The 21,547-nt window shown below is 40.5% G+C and overlaps 2 protein-coding genes across 16 annotated transcripts in view; one reads left to right on the forward strand and one right to left on the reverse strand.

Moving 5' to 3' along the window:
- Window positions 1-4,204, forward strand: part of LOC106091060 (protein TANC2) — a 322,527-nt gene extending 318,323 nt beyond the window's left edge. For all 11 annotated transcript variants that reach the window (XM_059361048.1, XM_059361042.1, XM_059361051.1 and 8 more), the window contains one exon: window positions 3,670-4,204. In XM_059361048.1, coding sequence (XP_059217031.1) covers window positions 3,670-4,029 — 360 coding nt within the window. In that variant the 3' untranslated portion in view covers window positions 4,030-4,204. The remainder of the gene's footprint in view (window positions 1-3,669) is intronic.
- A 379-nt stretch (window positions 4,205-4,583) lies between these two features.
- LOC106091061 (sodium-independent sulfate anion transporter) overlaps window positions 4,584-21,547 on the reverse strand; it is a 59,228-nt gene continuing 42,264 nt past the window's right edge. For all 5 annotated transcript variants that reach the window (XM_013257467.2, XM_059361052.1, XM_013257468.2 and 2 more), the window contains 9 exons: window positions 17,371-17,542; window positions 17,105-17,309; window positions 13,621-13,706; window positions 12,710-12,847; window positions 12,034-12,642; window positions 11,793-11,966; window positions 11,585-11,732; window positions 11,345-11,524; window positions 4,584-4,923 (listed from right to left, as the gene is read on the reverse strand). In XM_013257467.2, the coding sequence (XP_013112921.2) occupies window positions 4,829-4,923; window positions 11,345-11,524; window positions 11,585-11,732; window positions 11,793-11,966; window positions 12,034-12,642; window positions 12,710-12,847; window positions 13,621-13,706; window positions 17,105-17,309; window positions 17,371-17,535 (1,800 nt within the window). In that variant the 5' untranslated portion in view covers window positions 17,536-17,542 and the 3' untranslated portion in view covers window positions 4,584-4,828. The remainder of the gene's footprint in view (window positions 4,924-11,344; window positions 11,525-11,584; window positions 11,733-11,792; window positions 11,967-12,033; window positions 12,643-12,709; window positions 12,848-13,620; window positions 13,707-17,104; window positions 17,310-17,370; window positions 17,543-21,547) is intronic.

Consider the following 21,547-nt stretch of genomic DNA (forward strand, 5'->3'; position numbering starts at 1 on the left):
AAGCGGCTAGCCGGACGGGTATGGCTAAATCGACTCAGAACGTCGAGACCATCAAGAATATATACACTTTATGGGGTGGAATGCTTCGAGGTGATATAAACGGACTGACTAGATTAGTATACCCCCATTCTATGGTGTTGGGTATAAAAATCGAGAAAAAAACTTAAATTTTTAATAAATTTCCTTTAGAAATAACATTTTGACTAAATTTTCTCTAGAAATAAATTTTTGCATAGAAAAAGTCAACAAAAATTTTAAAAATTTTCTAGAGAAAAAAATTTTTTTTACAACTTTATGATTAAGTTTGTAACACCCAATAGGAAGAGAGAGGAGACCCATTGACAAGTAAAGCGATCGACTCAGAATCACTTTCTGATTCGATTTAGCTATGTCCGTCTGTCAATGTTAATTTGTGTATTGTACAAACTACAGGACGCAATTTTCATCCGATCGTCTTCAAATTTGATATGGGCATGTTTTTAGAGACGAAGCCTATTGAAATTGGAACAAATCGGTTCAAATTTGGGTATAGCTCCCTAATATATTGGGTTGCCCAAAAAGTAATTGCGGATTTTTCATATATTCGGCGTTGGCAAAATTTTTTCGCAGCTTGTGACTCTGTAATTGCATTCTTTCTTCTGTCAGTTATCAGCTGCTACTTTTAGCTTGCTTTAGAAAAAAAGTGTAAAAAAAGTATATTTGATTAAAGTTCATTCTAAGTTTTATTAAAAATGCATTTACTTTCTTTTAAAAAATTCGCAATTACTTTTTGGGCAACCCAATATGTTCGTCCGATTTTCAGTAATACTGCAAAAAAAAAGGTCATTTGTGAACCAATTTTCTCTAAATTTGGCAAGATGGATTTTCTAATGACTCTCGACATTACTATGGAAATCGGTTCGGATTTAGATATAACTCTCATATATATATCGCCCGATTTGCACTCCTAGAGCCACTGCAAGAGCATTTATTGGCCAATCTTCCCAACATTTTGTACACCGCTTTCCTCGACGACTTCCACAATGTCTACAAAGATTGCTTGAAATCGGTTCAGATTTAGACATAGCTCTCATATATATATGTTTTCGTCCGATTGGCAGTAATATTGCAATCAAATGGTCATTTGTTAATCGATTCTCTCTTGCAATATAGCAGGAAGGATTTTCCCTTGCTTCTCGACATTATAAAGGGTGATTTTTTTGAGGTTAGGATTTTCATGCATTAGTATTTGACAGATCACGTGGGATTTCAGACATGGTGTCAAAGAGAAAGATGCTCAGTATGCTTTGACATTTCATCATGAATAGACTTACTAACGAGCAACGCTTGCAAATCATTGAATTTTATTACCAAAATCAGTGTTCGGTTCGAAATGTGTTCATTCACCGTAACGTTGCGTCCAACAGCATCTTTGAAAAAATACGGTCCAATGATTCCACCAGCGTACAAACCACACCAAACAGTGCATTTTTCGGGATGCATGGGCAGTTCTTGAACGGCTTCTGGTTGCTCTTCACTCCAAATGCGGCAATTTTGCTTATTTACGTAGCCATTCAACCAGAAATGAGCCTCATCGCTGAACAAAATTTGTCAAAATTTGAACACATTTCGAACCGAACACTGATTTTGGTAATAAAATTCAATGATTTGCAAGCGTTGCTCGTTAGTAAGTCTATTCATGATGAAATGTCAAAGCATACTGAGCATCTTTCTCTTTGACACCATGTCTGAAATCCCACGTGATCTGTCAAATACTAATGCATGAAAATCCAAACCTCAAAAAAATCACCCTTTAGATGAATTTTATAGAAATCGGTTCGGATTTAGATATAGCTGTCATATATGTATATCGCCCGATTTTAGCTTCTAGAGCCACAATTTTGCACAACGCTTTTCTCGACCAGTACCACATCATCAAATTTTGGGTAATTTGCAATAATGTTGTCATTTGTGAACCATAGTTATTACAGTTTGAACATATTTGCTCGAAATGCATACGGATTGATTAATAACCCATCTGTAAACATCCGGCGAGGTCCATCAAAATTGCTTCAGAATTAGACATAGCTCCCACTTTGTACCTATAGGGGTTAATATTTTCGGGTTTAATATTTTAAAAGTGCCTTTAAGCTTTCAATATATTTTATTATACCCTCCACCATAGGATGGGGGGTATACTAATTTCGTCATTCTGTTTGTAACCACTCGAAATATTCAACTGAGACCCCATAAAGTATATATATTCTTGACCGTCGCGAAATTTTATGTCGATCTAGCCATGTCCGTCCGTCTGTCCGTCCGTGTGTCCGTCCGTCCGTCTGTCTGTCGAAAGCACGCTAACTTCCGAAGGAGTAAAGCTAGCCACTTGAAATTTTGCACAAATACTTCTTATTAGTGTAGGTCGATTGGTATTGTAAATGGGCCATATCGGTCCATGTTTTGATATAGCCGCCATATAAACCGATCTTGGGTCTTGACTTCTTAAGCCTCTAGAGTCCGCAATTCTAATCCGATTGGCATGAAATTTTGCACGAAGTATTTTGTTATGATATTCAACAACTGTGCCAAGTATGGTTCAAATCGGTCCATAACCTGATATAGCTGCCATATAAATCGATCTTGGGTCTTGACTTCTTGGGTCTCTAGAGTGCGAAATTCTTATCCGATTGGAGTGAAATTTCACACGACATGTATTGTTATGATATCCAACAACTGTGCTAAGTATGGTTCAAATCGGTTCATAACCTGTTATAGCTGTCATATAAACCGATCTTGGGTCTTGACTTCTTAAGCCTCTAGAGTCCGAAATTTTGCACGAAGTATTTTGTTATGGTATCCAACAACTGTGCTAAGTATGGTTCAAATCGGTTCATAACCTGATATAGCTGTCATATAAACCGATCTTGGGTCTTGACTTCTTGATTTCTTGAGCCTCTAGAGGGCGCAATACTTATCCGATTTGAATGAATTTTTGCACGAAGTATTTTGTTATGATATTCAACAATTGTGCCAAGTATGGTTCAAATCGGTCCATAACCTGATATAGCTGTCATATAAACCGATTTAGGGTCTTGACTTCTTGAGCCTCTAGAGGGCGCAATTCCTATCCGATATGTCTGCAATTTTGCATGACGTATTTTATTCTTACTTCCAACAACTGTGTCAAATAAGGTTCAAATCGGTTCATAACCTGATATAGCTGCCAAATAAACCGATCTGGGATCTTGACTTCTTGAGCCTCTAGAGGTCGCAATTATTATCCGATTCGCCTGAAATTTTGTACGACGGATCCTCTCATGACCATCAACATACGTGTTTATTATGGCCTGAATCGGTCTATAGCCCGATACAACTCCCATATAAATCGATCTCTCTATTTTACTTCTTGAGCCCCCAAAGGGTGCAATTCATATTCGAATTGGCTGCCATTTTACACTGGTCTCCAACATATAATATAATTGTCGTCCAAACCGGACCATATCTTGATATCGCTCTAATAGCAGAGCAAATCTTTTCTTATATCCTTTTTTGCCTGAGAAGAAATGACGGAAAAAGATCTCGACAATTGCGACCCATGGTGGAGGGTATATAAGATTCGGCCCGGCCGAACTTAGCACGCTTTTAATTGTTATTTAATATTAATTATCTTTGTACGTTTACCTTTTCCAGGAACTTGATGAATCAATAGACTTAGCTTCACAGGCTATAGTGCAAAAACCCAGCAGCTATGAGGGTTATTATGCCCGGGCAAAAGCTCGAATGGAACATGGCGATCTCAATGAAGCCCTGGCCGATGCCAATGAGGCCATGCAAAAAGCCGCCCAGAGCGGTGTGCTCACCGAGGTTGTTGAAGTTCTCAAGCGGATACAGTCTGAACTACTGACACGCATCACAAACGAGGGTCGCAATCAAACATCCTCGTCAACTTCGTCCGGTTACGAAGTGTGCAGTGGCGGTGGTGCAGCTGCAACTGCAGCAACCTCTACAAATGGTGCCTTTGAATCTCAGCATGAGATGACGGATCTGTAAAAGCTAAGTGAAGAGGATCGACAAGAAAACATATCCATCTGTAACTTAAAGCTATACGAATAGAAACCCAGAACACTTACGACACACACACACACACACACATAATCAGATATTTTCACATATACAACCTATATACAAGTTTTCTATATAAATTTATTCAAGTTTTGTATTTATTCATTCGTGCGTTTTGTTTATTGCTGAATTGGTTTAATATTTATAATAAATTATTTACTCTACTCTATATATATATATATACACAAACATTTTTCATACATTTAATAGTTGCATTACAAATAAAATAAAAGAAAAAACGCGTTCGTTTTCGTTTAGTTTTATAAAAAATTTATTTTTAATTATACACGAGTTTTTCATGTATAAAGCTAATATTTGAAGGATACAAGAAGGATTATTTTTATATATTCAAAAAATTTATTGTACTCTATCATAAGCACCGGAAGATATGAAATAAGAGAACCTACATTTGTGAACGACTACTTTTTTGCTTTCTGCCTAGGTGGAAAATTAATAAAAAAAAACAAAAAATCAAAAAAAAATAAGTTATTGGATTATTGTGTTTTATTATTGGGGTCTTTCATTTCTCAAGTAACATTTTTTATATAAAGTACATCAAGTTTATATAAATATAATTTATTTAATTTACACATGGTTCATAGATCTACATCTACGGATGTATGGTTTATAATTACAAAAAATACTTAAAACAGCATTTATTGTTAGGTTGTTTTTAAGGGTTTTGTTTGATGAATTAAACTAAATGTGCTTCTTATCTAAGGATCATTCAATTCCTTTTGTCATGTTCTAGATCCGTATAACTGTTGGGTAATTTTGTCACAAGTGGTACCATCACTTGCAGATAGGGTTCATAGTCAGGAACTGAAATGTCAAATAAAAATACAAAATTTTATTCAACAACAAAAAAAATCCAGAAGGATCGAGACTAAGCATGCTCCTTAATAATTGATGTGGTCTGCACTGGGAAAATGCAAATTTTGAAATTTTACGGTCTTCATTTATACGATTTGCAAGTTTTCTAATGTTGACTTATGTTTATACCCTACACCACTACTGTGGTACAGGGTATTATAACTTAGTGAGAGAGAGATAGACCCATTGATAAGTATACCGATCGACTCAGAATCACTTTCTGATTCGATTTAGCTATGTCCGTCTATCAGTCTGTCTATGTTAATTTGTGTACAAAGTACAGGTCGCAATTTTCAATTTTGCAAATTTTGCCCATGAACATTCCACTAAGGAACAGGGGCAAACTTCTCACATATCAATGAGTGCAGTCCGATTCAAGTTTAAGCTCAATGATAGGGGACCTCCTTTTTTACAGCCGAGTCCGAACGGCGTGACGCAGTGCGACACCTCTTTGGAGAGAAGTTTTACATGGCATGGTACCTCACAAACGTTGCCAGCATTAGGTGGGGAAAACCACCGCTAAAATTTTTTTCTGATGGTCTCGCCAGGATTCGAACCCAGGCGTTCAGCGTCATAGGCGTACATGATAACCTCTGGGCTACGGTGACACAATTTGATTTTCTTGGGTCTATAGACGAAGCCTATTGAAATTGGAAAAATATAGGTTCAGACTTGGATATAGCTCCCATATATTGGGTTGCCCAAAAAGTAATTGCGGATTTTTTAAAAGAAAGTAAATGTTTTTTTAATAAAACTTAGAATGAACTTTAATCAAATATACTTTTTTACACTTTTTTTCTAAAGCAAGCTAAAAGTAACAGCTGATAACTGAACGAAGAAAGAATGCAATTACAGAGACACAAGATGTGAAAAAAATTGTCAACACCGACTATATGAAAAATCCGCAATTACTTTTTGGGCAACCCAATATATGTTCGTCCGAATTGGACTAAAATTGCAATTATATCATCGTTTATAAATCGATTCTCACGAAATTTCGCACGAAGGGTTCTCTTATAAGTCTCGACATTACTGGTGAATGTCATAGAAATCGGCTCAGATTTAGATATAGCTCCCATATATTTGTTCGTCCGATTTGGACTTAAGTCATGTTCGATTGGACCGGTTTGGACTTATGTTGCAATTATATCGTTATTTGTAAATAAATTCTGACGAAATTTTGCACAAATAATACTCTTATGAGTCTCGATTTTATTGGTGAATTTCATACAAATCGGCTCAGATTTAGATAAAGCTCCCATATATATAAGTTCGTCCGATTTGGACTTAATTTGCAATTATATCGTTATTTGTAAACCGATTCTCACGAGAAATTCTGTTATAAGTCGCGACATTATTGGTGAATGTCACAGAAATTGGTTCAGATTTAGATATAGCTCCCATATATAGTTTCCTCCAGATTTGAACTAGTATTGCAATAATTTGGTCATTTGTTGTTGATGTTGTTGTAGCACTTTGCTGTGTTCTATCTTTCGTCTGCTTGATTCTGTTGAGTGTCAAGATCCAGGAACTCTGCAACTAAGATGGGGTGCGTCCAGAGGGATCTGGGTGGGTCTGGCTGAGGAGTTAAGCAGGTGACGTGTGTCGTGTGGTCCCTGGTCACAATCGGGACATACATCTTGCACGTCGGCATCAATCCTTGCTCTGTATGAGTTGAGGCGGCTACATATGCTGAAACGTAATTGAGCCAGAACTACTCTGGATTGCCTGGGAAAGTCAATTTCTTCAGGTGGTCGTTCTCCAAGGACTACATTCACCCGGTAGCCATTTACCGCATCTGCTACCGTCTCTGCATGAATTTTGTCTAGACCTGCTTGATATGCCGCTTGATCTAGAGGTTCTCTCTTATAGCGCTGAACCTCACGCTCTAGATCATGTAGATCTACCTTAAGGCTTCTGAGAGGTGGATATCTATCCACAAGATGATGATTTGGTTGGTGTCTCCGATAACAGCCCAAAAGGTATTGCTTATACAGCATATAGTTATGTCTTCGCACTGTTAGGATCTTTGTCTCCTGATAGAGGTGGTCCACATGTTAACTGATTCACAATAATTCCCTTATGACTCCCGATATTGCTAAAAAAAAATCAAATTTAAGCAAATTTTAAATTCGAGGACTTAGCATGCATGTCCAATGTGGAGTAGGGTATCAAAAGTTCGGCTTCGACTGACTTTAGCCCGTCCTTACATGTTTTAGTTGTGTTTGTGAGAGACATAACAATCAGACTTTCCGTTGTGGATAAAATGGAGGAGGCCACCGTAGCGCAGAGGTTGCATGCTGTCTGCCTACGACTCTAAATGCCTGATTTCGAATACTGGATAAAACATCAGACAAAACTGCCAGCGGTGGTTATCCCCTCCCAATGCTGGCGACGCACAGTGGGATGAAAAAAAAAATTAGTGAAAACAAGTCTGCCGGCGTTACTACAGAAGAAGGTGGACTATCCGACCCTTGCCTAGCACTTGCATATACTCCGAAAGCCTTGGAGGAGGCAAGGGTGGTATTTATACACAAGCCCGGCAAGGTAAGTTTTGCGACACCAAAGGCCTACAGACCTATAAGCCTTACGTCCTTTCTACTCAAAACCATGGAACGTATTCATGGATACCATGATAAAGAGAAGGACATCCAGCGAACTGCTCATGTACAAACAGCGCGCCTATGTCAAAGGAAGGTCGGTGGAGACTGCCCTGCACGAGGTTGTGCATAAAATAGAATAATCTTTCGATGCCAAGACGTACATATTGGCGGTATGCATTGATTGATCCAATCCTTAGACCTCTACCGGGTGGACCGGTTCCTTAGAGACGGGAACCCACAATTTAACGGATGGTTCATTGGGATGGGTCATTTTTGAAAGCTATAGGTAAGTTTTTCAAAAAAAAATGCTTAAAAGTTTTCCAAAAAAAAATGTTTTTAATCTTTATTTGAATCGATAGTACGGTCCATATAATTTAATGTTTGAAGATTATTTCATGTAAATATTGACCGTGACTGCTCCTCAAATGGTCCGTCAGCTAAGTCCCGAATAAATGCTTCAATGTTGTCTTCCAATACGTCAATTGAAGCGGGCTCGTCTGTATAGACATGATCTTTAACATAGTCCCACAAAAAATAGTATAAAGGCGTTAAATCGCAAGATCTAGGCGGCCAATTGTGGCACCGTCTTGTTGAAACCACATTTCATGCAAGTCAAGTTCTTGCATTTTTGACTCACCATTCACAGTTACGTTACGATTCGCATCATCTTTGAAGAAGTACGATCCAATGATGATACCAGCCCATAAACCGTATCAAACAGTGACTTCTTATACCCACCATAGGATTGGGAATAGCCTGGTAGAGCTCCCATCTAAATCGGTCTCTCGATCATGCTTGTTCGGTTTCTAGAAGCTTTAATTTTTGCCCTTCAACTTAATTTAATTTGTATAAATTTTTAGCAGAATCCATGGTTACCATCCGCACTCGCTCGAGCTGCTTAATATACTGACTGCTCTTTGCCCAGTCAAAACAAAAAATGTAAAAATGTTGTGTGTGAGAATGTGTGTATACCAGTGACCAGCACACAATTGCAATTATTTGCAAGCCCATGGGCCTGCTAGGAATTTCTTGTATGCATACAAAGTTATGTGCAAAAGTGTCAGCATTTTTGCCAAACACAGGATACCCACTCTTTCTCTCTAGTAAGAGAGACACAAGAGAATAATTATTGGTCCGATACACGAATAATCGTTTACGACTAAGTTAGCGTGCTTTCGACAGACAGACGGACGGACATGGATAGATCGTCATGACGATCAAGAATATATACTTTATGGGGTTTACACGCATAGCTCGAAGTGTTACAAACAGAATGGCAAAATAAGTATACCCCCATCCTATGGTTGAGGGTATAAAAAAAAAAATCCCGAATAACATGTTCCATTGATTAAGAATGAAAGGTATTGTCGAGGTAAAAAACGAATTTTTTTTTTGCGTGTAAATATAGACCGATCTGAGCCATATTGAACACGAATGTCGAAAAGCCCAAGTAGTAGCTTAACACATAGTAGCCTAACACTATCCGAAATTTCTGCGAAATCGGTTAATAAATTCACCTTTTATGGTCCAAAAACCTGAAATCGGGAGATCGGTATATATGGCAGTTACATTCAAACAAAACTAGCTGTCTAAAACACAACTATTATTTAAAGAACTTAAATCGGGAGATAGCTACATATGGCGGATGTCAAGGAGCCTCACACAACTCGCTATCGTGGACTGAGCTGATTGAATCCAAGACAAATGTATGCGGTGATGGCATGCACAGAAAATGTTGTGCTATCCCTGCTGATGCTCGGCGAATGGAAATTTTCCAACTAGGCTCGGGAGGATTAGTCCCTCAAGCGTCTTGACTACTGGTGAAAGAAGTGAGATCGTCCTGTACGACTCCCCCTTACTCGGGTCCTTTCCAGGCGTCAGTACCTGGAACACTCTGCCCATTTTCCAGACTTCGGGTACTATAATAGTGTTCAAAGACAAGTTGAAGACAGTTGTAAGGTACTCGACTCCAGGACCCAACGCCTTGGATGATTTGGCGCCACGGATAACATTCGTAACATAGTTCACGTTAAATTGTGGTGACTGTCCATCGGCTCGGAGACCACGGATACAGCGAATGGCTCTCCTCCTTGCCCTGTCACTCTCGGGATGCACAATAAGATGACGGTTGACGGTTTTGACGTCGGCAAAAGTGACTGAGGTCCGGTCATCCCTTCAACCGGGGTTCGAGAGTAGTAGCTTGCCTAAACCGGTAAGTTACATTGCTCCAAGTATTCCAGCCACAAATTCCACTCATGTTCATCGACTATTCTGTTTAGTTCCAGATTCAGCTCTCTGAATCTGGGGTTAGTGGTGGTACGGTAAATTTGGTAGCACTTGGGGTATTCGACCGGTGGTATCAAGCGAGCGGCTGCTGCGTTAATGATGTCTCGGAACTTCCTCTCGGCAACTAGCACATTTGAGTCATTTGGGGTGTCAGTTCACTGAAGCGGCGATCTAAAGCCCGCCCACTCGGCCTTATTTTGATTGATAAATGTCCGGCGCTCAGAGGTTATGAAGTTGGGTGGTCGGTAGATGGTGAGTATTAAGGGGAGGTGGTCTGATCCTAAAGAACTGACGGCTAGCCAGGATACGTCAATCAAGAGATCAGGGAATGCTATGAAAATGTCTGGCGAGCGTTTGCACCTCCTCGTAATTCTAGCGGTGGCATCAACATTCACCGTGCAAAACGTGGAGCCTTCAATCTGCTCAGCCAAAGCTATGCCCCTCTGGTCGTTACCTAGGAGAGAATACCATGAAATGTGATGAGCATTAAAGACTCCTAGAATTAGACGACTATAGCTATACAGTAGCCCACTTATGTCGGACTTGTAAGCTTGGCCATTAACTGTGTCACAGCTACAAACCGGCGCGCCGATATGTACATGTTGTATAGCTAGCTCATTCTCGGCCCTACCCCACTTGACTGCTATTCCCATACATTCCATGTAGGATTCACTAGAGCCAGGCGCAGACGAGATGGATATAAACTGCACGGAATGGTGTATAACGAAGCCCAATCCCCCCTCTCCATTCCTTAAGCGATTCTTACGTAGCACATTGTATCCGGGACAACTGTGCAGGCTGTGGTTGTTTGTCAGCTTTGTCCTCTGCATCGCTACAACCGATATGTTCTTCAGACCCATAAAATCTACTATCTCGCAGATCATGCCTCAGAGACCCTTGCAACTCAATTGCAAGAACGATACACTTCCCGCCACTGGCCCGGCAATATTCAGGCTGGGGTGCTGGTGTTGCGTATATTGCCGCACGAGATAGATCGGCATGTACGCACAGCATCTTGCAACATATTCGGTGCGACTATACTCCCGTAGTGACGGAAAACCAGGGCAAAACCGGATATGCACCCGCTCCATGCACCGCTTACACCCTTGAGGCGGTCCTGTCAAATCGAATAGTACCAGAGTACGGGGTTCTTTTCAATCGCGGAGAAGGCACTCCGGGATATGCCTCTCCGCCTGCCAGCGAAAAGAGGACACACACGTACACTGATGGGACACACACAAGGGCTGCCCGCCCTTGCCAATAAAAGGACTCCATCGGGTTAATTTGGTACGTACAACCGACGGCCATGGGATTGGCGATTATCGGTGGGAGAGGCGATTATTGATCCAATCTCCACTTTCATAAATGCATGGACCAAAAATTGTGTTTGAAATTTTGTTTGTAAACAAAAACAGTTGCTATGAATAGTTTCTTAAAATACTAGACTTTTCTCAACAACTTTTTCAATAGGGTCAACATACCTTGTTCTAGCAGAGATTCCAAATCGTCTGGATTATCCAGGGTGTGTATGTCGGCATTTGTTGATTCCTTAAGAATGACAATAATTTCTTTGGAGGCTTTTAATAGAAACAAAGGTACGTTCATACTGCTCAATTCCTTATTTAAGGCACCCATGCCTCTGGCAGCGGTAAAATCGAATTCTAGAAATATGGTATTAGCTCAATAAAATCCTTATATAAGCAAATTAACCCAAAACTCACCATGAACATTGGAGCAATCCAGAATAACAGGAGCCGATCCGTGAGTTTCCAGAGATTTTGAGATACCAGAACGTACCCATTCTATGGCGGGGAAATATAGAGAGCTATGCTTGGGCCTTATTAGAATATAGGAAATGCCATGAGTGGTCTGAAACAAAACAATAATACCAAATCAAACATGAAACTTTCAAAGAGAGAAGGTACATACACTCAGCTTGCTGACACCTAATACAGGTCTTGCCACTCTATACACCAGAAAAGCTACATCCGTACCCACACCCAAAAGTAGACCAATTTCAACACCTATGGCCAAGCTCATTATAAAAGTAATGGCTCCTGGCAAAAGCTCACGGCGACTGCAACGCCACAAAGGTTTTATAACCTGAAATTAATCAAATTAGACCTTTTCTCCAAATGTTTTTTTTTTTTTTTTGTTTTGAACTATTCACCTCAAATTCGATCATAAATATTACCGCCGATATTATCACAGCACTCAATGAGGCCTTGGGAATATACTGAAAATAGGGGGCCAATAAGCCTAAGGCTAACAACACCAAAGCACTGGTATAAAATCCTCCAATGGGTGTCCTCACACCACTGGCATGATTCACAGCACTGCGTGAAAAAGATCCCGTTACAGGTATCGAAGAGAAGAACGCACCGCATATGTTGCTCAAAGATAAGGCCACCAATTCACGCGTGGGAGAGAGTCCAGCTCCTCCAAAAGCTTTAGAAATGGCCACATTGCCCAAAACAGCTATAATGGGTAATATTATCATAGATGGACCCAATTCACCCAGCATATTGGCATAATTTTGATGAACCTCAGTGCCATTGGAACTTAGTATGTCGGTTTCGAATTTAGGCAATTGCATATCCGGCAAACCGCTTTTCACTTTACCCGTTAGTATAAAAGGACAATTGTCACTACTCTGACAGGTTTTATAGGCTATTACGCTGCTTATTAGAACAATTAAAGCATTGCGACCGGTGGCCACAATCCATAAGAAACTTTTAACGAATTTGTTGGCGTTTGAAAGTTTCAAGTCTTTTAATTTCTGCAATGAAAACCAAAAGAAATAATAAAATTAAGTTAGTTTTAAGACCTTATTGAGCAATACTTACCCGTAATAATAATAAAATTACAATAGCTGCCAGGCCAAGGCTATAGTCTCCGTACCGAACTTTATCCAAATTAAGAAAAACTGATTTCATGGTGTTGACGAAACCAGAACCAGAACCACCACGTAAACCCAAAAGACCCTAAAATATAGGTTATATGTTACAAAAAGTAAAAGCGCGCTAAGTTCGGCCGGGCCGAATCTTGGGAGCCCACCACCATGGATTCTGCTAAAAACTTCTGTCAACCCAGCAAAAATTAAAGCTCTAGGAACCGAACAAGAATGATCGAGAGACCAGTTTACATGGGAGCTATATTGGACTGATTTGGACCGTACTAGACACAGTTGTTGGAAGTCGTAACAGAGCACCGCATGCAAAATTTCAGCCAAACCGGGAAAAAATTGTGGCTTGTAAGAGCCCAAGAAGTCAAATCGGGAGATGGGTTTATATGGGACCTATATTAGGTTATAGACCGATTTGGACCGAACTTGGCACAGTTGTTGGAAATCATAACGGAACACTATCTGCAAAATTTCAGCCAAATCGGAAGAAATTAGCTGTTTGTAAGGGCTCAAGAAGTCAAATCGGGAGATCGGTTTATATGGGAGTTATATTAGGTTATAGACCGATTTGGACTGTACTGTTGGCACAGTTGTTGGAAGTCATAGCAAATATGGATAAAATATGGCCCATAACCTGATATAGCTGCCATATAAACCGATCTCCCGATTTGACTTCTTGAGCCCTTACAAGCCGTAATTTTGTGCTGGTTTTGCAGAAGTTTGGTATGTAGAATAAATGTATGCCCTTCAACTAAATTTATGTTGCATAAACTTCTAGCAGAATTCATGGTAGTGGGTTTCCAAGATTCGGCCCGGCCGAACTTCGCACGCCTTTACTTGTTTTATACTCACCTTTAATTGGGAGGTTCCGATTATAACAGCAGTAGCAGAAGTAAATCCAACAGTAACGGGTAAAGAAATCAAATCAACAAGTGCGCCTAAAAATATGCCATAAATTTTCAACATAAATGACCTAGTACGTAACATGTTAGGGTCCCTTACGGCGAGTCACGTGACTCGTGAGTGAGATCCTAACTCATCCTCGTCAACGCAAACCCTTCAGAAGTCCTCCTAACCCTATGACCAGTGTGACGTCAAAAATCTGACTTTGCAATGACCAGTAAGGTCTCCTAGGTTTTAGACCTTTAATTGGGAGGTTCCGATTTCAACAGCAGTAGCAGAAGTAAATCCAACAGTAACGGGTAAAGAAATCAAATCAATAAGTGCGCCTAAAAATATGCCATAAATTTTTAACATAAATGGTCTAGTACGTAACATGTTAGGGTCCCTTACAGCGAGTCACGTGACTCGTGAGTGAGATCCTAACTCATCCTCGTCAACGCAAACCCTTTAGAAGTCCTCCTAACCCTATGACCAGTGTGACGTCAAAAATCTGACTTTGCAATGGCCAGTCAGGCCTCCTATCAGTTGTCCGAGGTTATGCTTCCTGAGTCCCAGTATAAGTGACATCCTGTTCTTCGAAACGCTGGGCCACAGATCCTTGGCCACCCTGTAATCCACGACGTCAGCCCACGCCTCATTCGCGAGGTTATCGTGGAAATCGTAGACCCTACCAAGAATCTCGTGATTCAGTAGCACGATCGAAAATTCATTCCTGGTTAACGCATCGAGCGCCTCGATCTCCACCACACCTTACTGGCCCGGGACCCAATAGAGTTATAAGAGTCTAAGCATAATTCGGGACCAGAAACTAAACTGGAGACGAAAATGGCCAAAATGAGACTGAATGCGCTATACACCTATCGTTACTCGTTAAGTCAGAGTTGGTGGCTTAGACCGGTTGTCACTGGATGTTTACTGCTGAGGTCAGACGGATTATCACCCATATCTGGTTTGGTATCAGGCTCTGGTGGGAGGTAACTTCACCAGGATGATCGAGAAGGTGCCAGCTACCACAGACGTGCTTATCTCGGAAATCAGAAGAAGTGCTCACAGCGGGCCGCTTTATATCATATTCGATGTGATGGTCATACATTTGTATGTTGAATGTGCAGCGACGAAGACCGACCGTAGACCGAGGGCCCCAAAAACCAGGCGTTTCTCGAATTTTTGGCACTTTTATAAACTGTGCGATATAGGCGACGGACTGATTATATGCCTGGTGGAAAATGCGCCTGCAGTGGCTCTAGAAGTGAAAACCGGGCGATATACATATATAGCAGGTATATCTAAATCTGTACCGATTTCTTTTAAAGTCATCAGTAAAATTAAGAGTCATAAGAAAATCCTCCCTGTCAAATTTCGAGAGAATCGGTTGTAGTAGCAGTGTGGTTCACTGAGGCGGCAGCCCTTGCCGATGACGATACATACAACCGGCTGCCATGGGATTGGTTGTTGTCAAGAGAGTCAAGAGAAAATCCTTTCTGCCAAATTTCGAGAGAATCGGTTAACAAATGACCATTTTATTGCATTATTACTGCAATTCGGACGAACATATATAAGGGAGCTCTGTCCAAATCTGAACCGATTTTTTCCAATTTCAATAGGCTACATCTCTAGGTCGAAAAACATGTCTGTACCTGCATGAAACCTGCGAACTGTACTTTGTACATAAATAAACATGGACAGACAGACAGACGGACATAGCTAAATCGAAACAGAAAGTGATTCTGAGTCGATCGGTATACTTATCAATGGGCCTATCTCTCTTCCTTCTGGGTATTTAAAACAAATGCACTAAATTATAATACCCTGTACCACAGTAGTGGTGTAGGGTATAAAAACGTTGTCAAAAATTACTACACGAATAAAGCGTTATGCTATAGGTTGCAGTTTAGCCAAAACTCTGTGGCTGATATTCTCACGGAGAATATATTGGGTTGCCCAAAAAGTAATTGCGGATTTTTTAAAAGAAAGTAAATGCATTTTTAATAAAACTTAGAATGAACTTTAATCAAATATACTTTTTTTACACTTTTTTTCTAAAGCAAGCTAAAAGTAACAGCTGATAACTGACAGAAGAAAGAATGCAATTACAGAGTCACAAGCTGTGAAAAAAATTGTCAACGCCGACTATATGAAAAATCCGCAATTACTTTTTGGGCAACCCAATAGTTAGATCAGAGCAACGGAACAGGGGTCTGGAGTAGAAACGATTTGCAAATTGAAAATTTACCCACGAATATTCCATTAAAAAACAGGAAGCAAACTACTCACACAACTACTCAATCTCCCTAAAACTTTCCACTTAAAAGTCCCAGTTCACGTCGCTATCTTTCCAGCACCTAGACCGCTCTGTAGTAACACGAATCCATCGTTCCCGGGAAGTGATCTTAGTCCCAATTTGATTATGGTCACTTGTACCCTATTTGTCACAAACCCTCTACCTAAACTGGTAAACACTAACTGCCGCCCCCGACGTCATTCAAAGTCAACCACTCACTGGGCAACTGTCCACCATGGCGATTGTGGTTCATGTCGGCGTCGGCATAGGCCGACGCCGCATGTCCACCCAGTCCACAACGACTGCAAACATCACCTCCACGCGGCAGTCCTGTACCCTGTCGTACCCTGCGAAGACCGCATCGTGCATCCGAGAATTAAAGTGGAACAACTTTACATACACCCCTTCCGAACACAATTAGGTTGACATTGACCGCACCACCATCGGGCTTTCGGGCTCCTAGTTCATCACCCCCTTCAAATTGATGGAGTACATCTCCGCCACAAACTTGTAAGGAGTTATAACGGCATGTACCCCACGGACAACATCTTTGAGCCCAAACTAATCATGAACCTCCAACTCGACACCCTCAAACTTCTCATTCGCCTTAATGCGATCCCTTTCCTCCACAGAGGCAGTGCGAATGACCGCCCGCCAAAATGAGTCGGACGTCTTCCCTTTCACGATCACCGACCACGTCTCCATCGACTTGGCAACCGGCACAGATGGGGCTGCAACTGCAGCAGGGACAGCTAAGGCGAACAACGTGCCAGCGCGTGCGTTGACAACAAGGGCAACAGACGCGGACTGAGCAACAGCCATGCTATCAAAGTCCGTTATAGCAGAGGGGAAGTGATCACCCCCCAAAATGACGACGTCTTCGGCGTTTGCAACGAATGTCATTGATAACCAAAAACCACAAATGAGAGGTTAAATTAAATTATTCACATTTTCTATCTATCTACATTTCTAGTTAAGGAATAAGCGGCTACACTAAAGTCATCAATGAATCGGCTTTTTCCAAACCCGGTTTTCGAACTATTCGAAATATTAGCTTTTTACAAAACTCGATTTAAGTTGTTGAGATTTTTAAGCTTCTTCAATGAATTCATTTCCAACAACTAAATTGCAATAATTTGTACTCTCTCTTACCCAGTCTTAAAACAGCCATAAGCATTTCCACAATGCCCGAAATAAGACACAACAGGATGGCGTATGCAGGACCAGATTCTAAACCAAATCCAGTATGACGACTAGTCATCAAAGCCAATAAGGCAGTTGGACCAATAGTTACCTGACGGCAGCTACCTATCAAAGCATAAATAATGCCACCAACAAAGGCAGAGTACAAGCCATACTAAAATAAACAAATTTCTATAATAACCAAGCCATACTCTTAAAGTATTGTAAAACCTTACCTGTGGATCCAAACCGGCCAAGGTGGCATATGCTAAACCCTGTGGCAACACTGTAAGGCCCACCGTTACACCAGCTATCAAATCCGAAACCGCATCTTGGCCTGTATAGCCCTTCAGCCACTTAAGACCGGGTAATAAACGATAAGCAAACTGTACCGATTTCATTGTGTTGCTGAAATGGAAAACAAAATTCAATTGCATTCAATTATTATCACCATTGTTATATTGTACATTTGTGCAAACATGAAATGAACAATGCCATCCCTGGCACCGTCATGTTTGGTAGATTTTGTAACTTATTATTTATTATTGTACTATTATAGCTACCATGATCTTTTGTTAGGCTATTTATACAGCACGCCATTATACTCAAATAGGGTATTCAAAATGCTTTTCATGACGCACATTATTATTTGGTATAGAACAAACAGTAGACCAAATGCGGTCATTAACTTGTTTCGATGCGTTTGCAAAATACTTCATAAGACTCAATTTTAAAACCGAATCTAAACTTGAAATTCTGTTGATGAACCCAATAAAAATTCTGATTATTAACACGAGATCAAGTCTCTCTTTTAGGCAATTTAGCTTAAATTAGTAAACAGACATTCATTGAATTATACATATATGCATTTATGTTCCACCTACAAACTTGGAAATAAATAAAACAAGTAAAAACGAGCTAAGCTTGGCCGGGCCGAATCTTATATACCCTCCACCATGGATCGAATTTGTCAAGTTATGCCTTTATAGGTAAACAAAGGATAACGAATAAGAATTGCTATGCTGTTGGGCCATACTTGGTTTGGATGTTGGAGACCATAGTATATACCATTGTGCAAAATTTCAGTAAAATTGGATGAGAATTACGCCCTCTAGAGGCTCAAGAAGTAAAATCGGGAGATCGGTACATATGGGAGCTATATCAGGTTATGAACTGATTCAGACCATATTTGGCACGTATGTTAGAAGTCATAGATACAGTGACATTGCAAAATTTCAGCAAAATTACGTCCTCTAGAGGGTCAAGAAGTAAAATCGGGAGATCGGTACATATGGGAGCTATATCAGGTTATGAACTGATTCCGACCATATTTGGCACATATGTTAAAAGTCATAGATACAGTGGCTTTGCAAAATTTCAGCAAAATCGGATAAGAATTACGCCCTCTAGAGGCTCAAGAAGTAAAATCGGGAGATCGGTACATATGGGAGCTATATCAGGTTATGAACTGATTCCGACCATATTTTGGCACATATGTTAGAGGTCATAGATACAGTGACTTTGCAAAATTTTAGCAAAATCGGATAAGAATTACGCCCTCTAGAGGCTCAAAAAGTAAAATCGGGAAATCGGTACATATGGGAGCTATATCAGGTTATGAACTGATTCAGACCATATTTGGCACGTATGTTAGAAGTCATAGATACAGTGACTATGCCAAATTTCAGCAAAATTACGCCCTCTAGAGGCTCCAGAATTAATATCGGGAAATCGGTACATATGGGAGCTATATCAGGTTATGAACTGATTCAGACCATATTTGGCACATATGTTAGAGATCATAGATACAGTGACTATACAAAATTTCAGCAAAATTGGATAAGAATTACGCCCTCTAGAGGCTCAAGAAGTAATATCGGGAAATCGGTACATATGGGAGCTATATCAGGTTATGAACTGATTCAGACCATATTTGGCACGTATGTTAGTAGTCATAGATACAGTGACTTTGCAAAATTTCAGCAAAATCGTTAAGAATTACGCCCTCTAGAGGCTCCAGAATTAATATCGGGAAATCGGTACATATGGGAGCTATATCAGGTTATGAACTGATTCAGACCATATTTGGCACGTATTTAGAAGTCATAGATACAGTGACTATACCAAATTTCAGCAAAATCGGATAAGAATTACTACCTATAGAGGCTCAAGAAGTAAAATCGGGAGATCGGTTTATATGGGAGCTATATCAGGTTATGAACTGATTCAGATCATATTTGGCGCGTGTATTAGAGGTCAAAATCGGATAAGAATTACGCCCACTAGAGGCTCAAGAAGTAAGTTCGGGAGATCGGTTTATATGGGGGCCTTAAACCGATTCATGCCATACTTGCCACGTATGTTAGGGGTCATTGTGGAAATCATTGTGCACAATTTCAGCCAATTCAGAAAAGAATTACGCCCTATAGAGGCTTAGGAAGTATTATCGGGAGATCGGTTTATATGAGAGCTATATCAGGGTTTGGACCGATTCAAATCATACTTGCCGTATCTGTTAAATGTCATAAAAAATGTTACAATACAAAGTTTCAGCCAAATCGGATAATAATTACGCCCTATAGAGGCTCGAGAAGTCAAGATCGAAGATAGGTTTATATGGCAGCTATATCAGGTTATGAACCGATTTGACCCATACTGAGCACAGTTGTTGGAAATCATAACAAAACATTTTCTGCAAACTTTTAGCCAAATGGAATACAAATTACGCCCTCTAATGGCTCGAGAAGTCAAGATCGAAGATCGGTCTATATGACAGCTATACCAGGTTATGGACCGATTTGAACCATACTGAGCACAGTTGTTGAAAATCATAACAAAACATTTCCTGCAAACTTTTAGCCAAATGAGATAAGAATTACGCCCTCTAATGACTTCCAACAACTGTGCTAAGTATGGCGCAAATCGGTACATAACCTAGTATAGCTGCCATATAAACCTATCTGTGATCTTGACTTCTTGAGCTTCTAGAGAGAGCAATTCTCATCCGATTTAGCTGAAATTTTGTACAACGGCTTCTCCCATGACATCCAACATCATGTCCAATATGGTCTGAAACGGTCTATAGCTTGATACAGCTCCCATTTAAACCGATCTCCCGATTTTGCTTCTTAAATCCCTACAATGCGCAATTCTTATCTGAATGGACTGAAATATTACACAATGACTTCTGCAATGTTCAGCATTTAATTCATTTATGGTCCGAATCGGACTATAACTTGATATACCTCCAATAGCATAACAGTTCTTATTCATTATTCTTTGTTTGCCTTAAAAGAGATACCGCGCAAAGAAATCTACAAATGCGATCCATGGTGGAGGGTATATAATATTCGCCCCGGCCGAACTTAGCACGCTCTTACTTGTTATTTTAATAGCAATGATTTTTATTGATTGAATGCTTGGAAGGTATAAAAAAGTATTTAAGTTGTCTTCTTTTATGTTTATTTTTTCCAAAACAGCAATCATTTTGTCCAAAATATGATTTTTTACATATTGAAAGAAGAGAATTTATCATACATACAGGCACATTTTCATTTTGGGCATGGCTGAACTAAGTGCATTGAGAGATACCTGGCAGAGAATGAGATGTTCAATCACTATCCAATTCTCACAAAAGGTGCTCCACCAACCCCTGCCTCTCTCCGCGTCCAACGACATCAAAAATCTGACGCTGCAGTCATCAGCCAGGATTCCTGTCAGCAGTCTAAAGTCAAGCTTTCTCAGCACATAGGATAAGCAACGTCCTGTTCCGCGAAATACTCGGTCACAGGGCATTTGCCACCCTGCAGCCTGGAGCACCAGCCCGCACCTCATTTGTCACCGTAGAAGACATTCAATCTACCAAAAAACACGCGCAGGCGAGGTCTAACTAATGAGCACGGACTGCGCTAATCCGCAAAATATTCCTGGACAGGTAGTAGGGCGCCACCCTTCATGACCCGGGACCCAAGCAGAGTCTAAAAACCAGTCTCGACCTCACATGTCCCGCCGCCAGAGTCTTCAGCGCCGCCTCACTGTTTAAATATATCGTCTAATCGGGTCCCCGCAGCCGCATGGACCTCGTATCCAGTGCTTTCATAACAGCGAAGACCTCTGAGTAAAAAACGATGCACCCGTCTAAAGCTGTTATATATTTCCCGATTACAAGGAATTCAATGAAGACTCCTATCCCGGTACCCCATCCAAGATCCGGGGAAGGGCGGGCTGCCCCTGACTCACCGAAGATGTAGTATACTGAAGGACTCACCAAAGAAGTAGTATACTGACCGCCACAGTCTTATGGCAACCTTCGTTACCACACTACCAACATAAAGGTGAAAAGACCTAAGATCGATAATGGCATTCAGTACCTCTCTCCACCCAGAGAAAAGTTGATACAAAACGTGCTCATTT

The sequence above is a fragment of the Stomoxys calcitrans genome, chromosome 1, assembly GCF_963082655.1.
Source record: "Stomoxys calcitrans chromosome 1, idStoCalc2.1, whole genome shotgun sequence".
NCBI classification, from domain to species: domain Eukaryota; kingdom Metazoa; phylum Arthropoda; class Insecta; order Diptera; family Muscidae; genus Stomoxys; species Stomoxys calcitrans.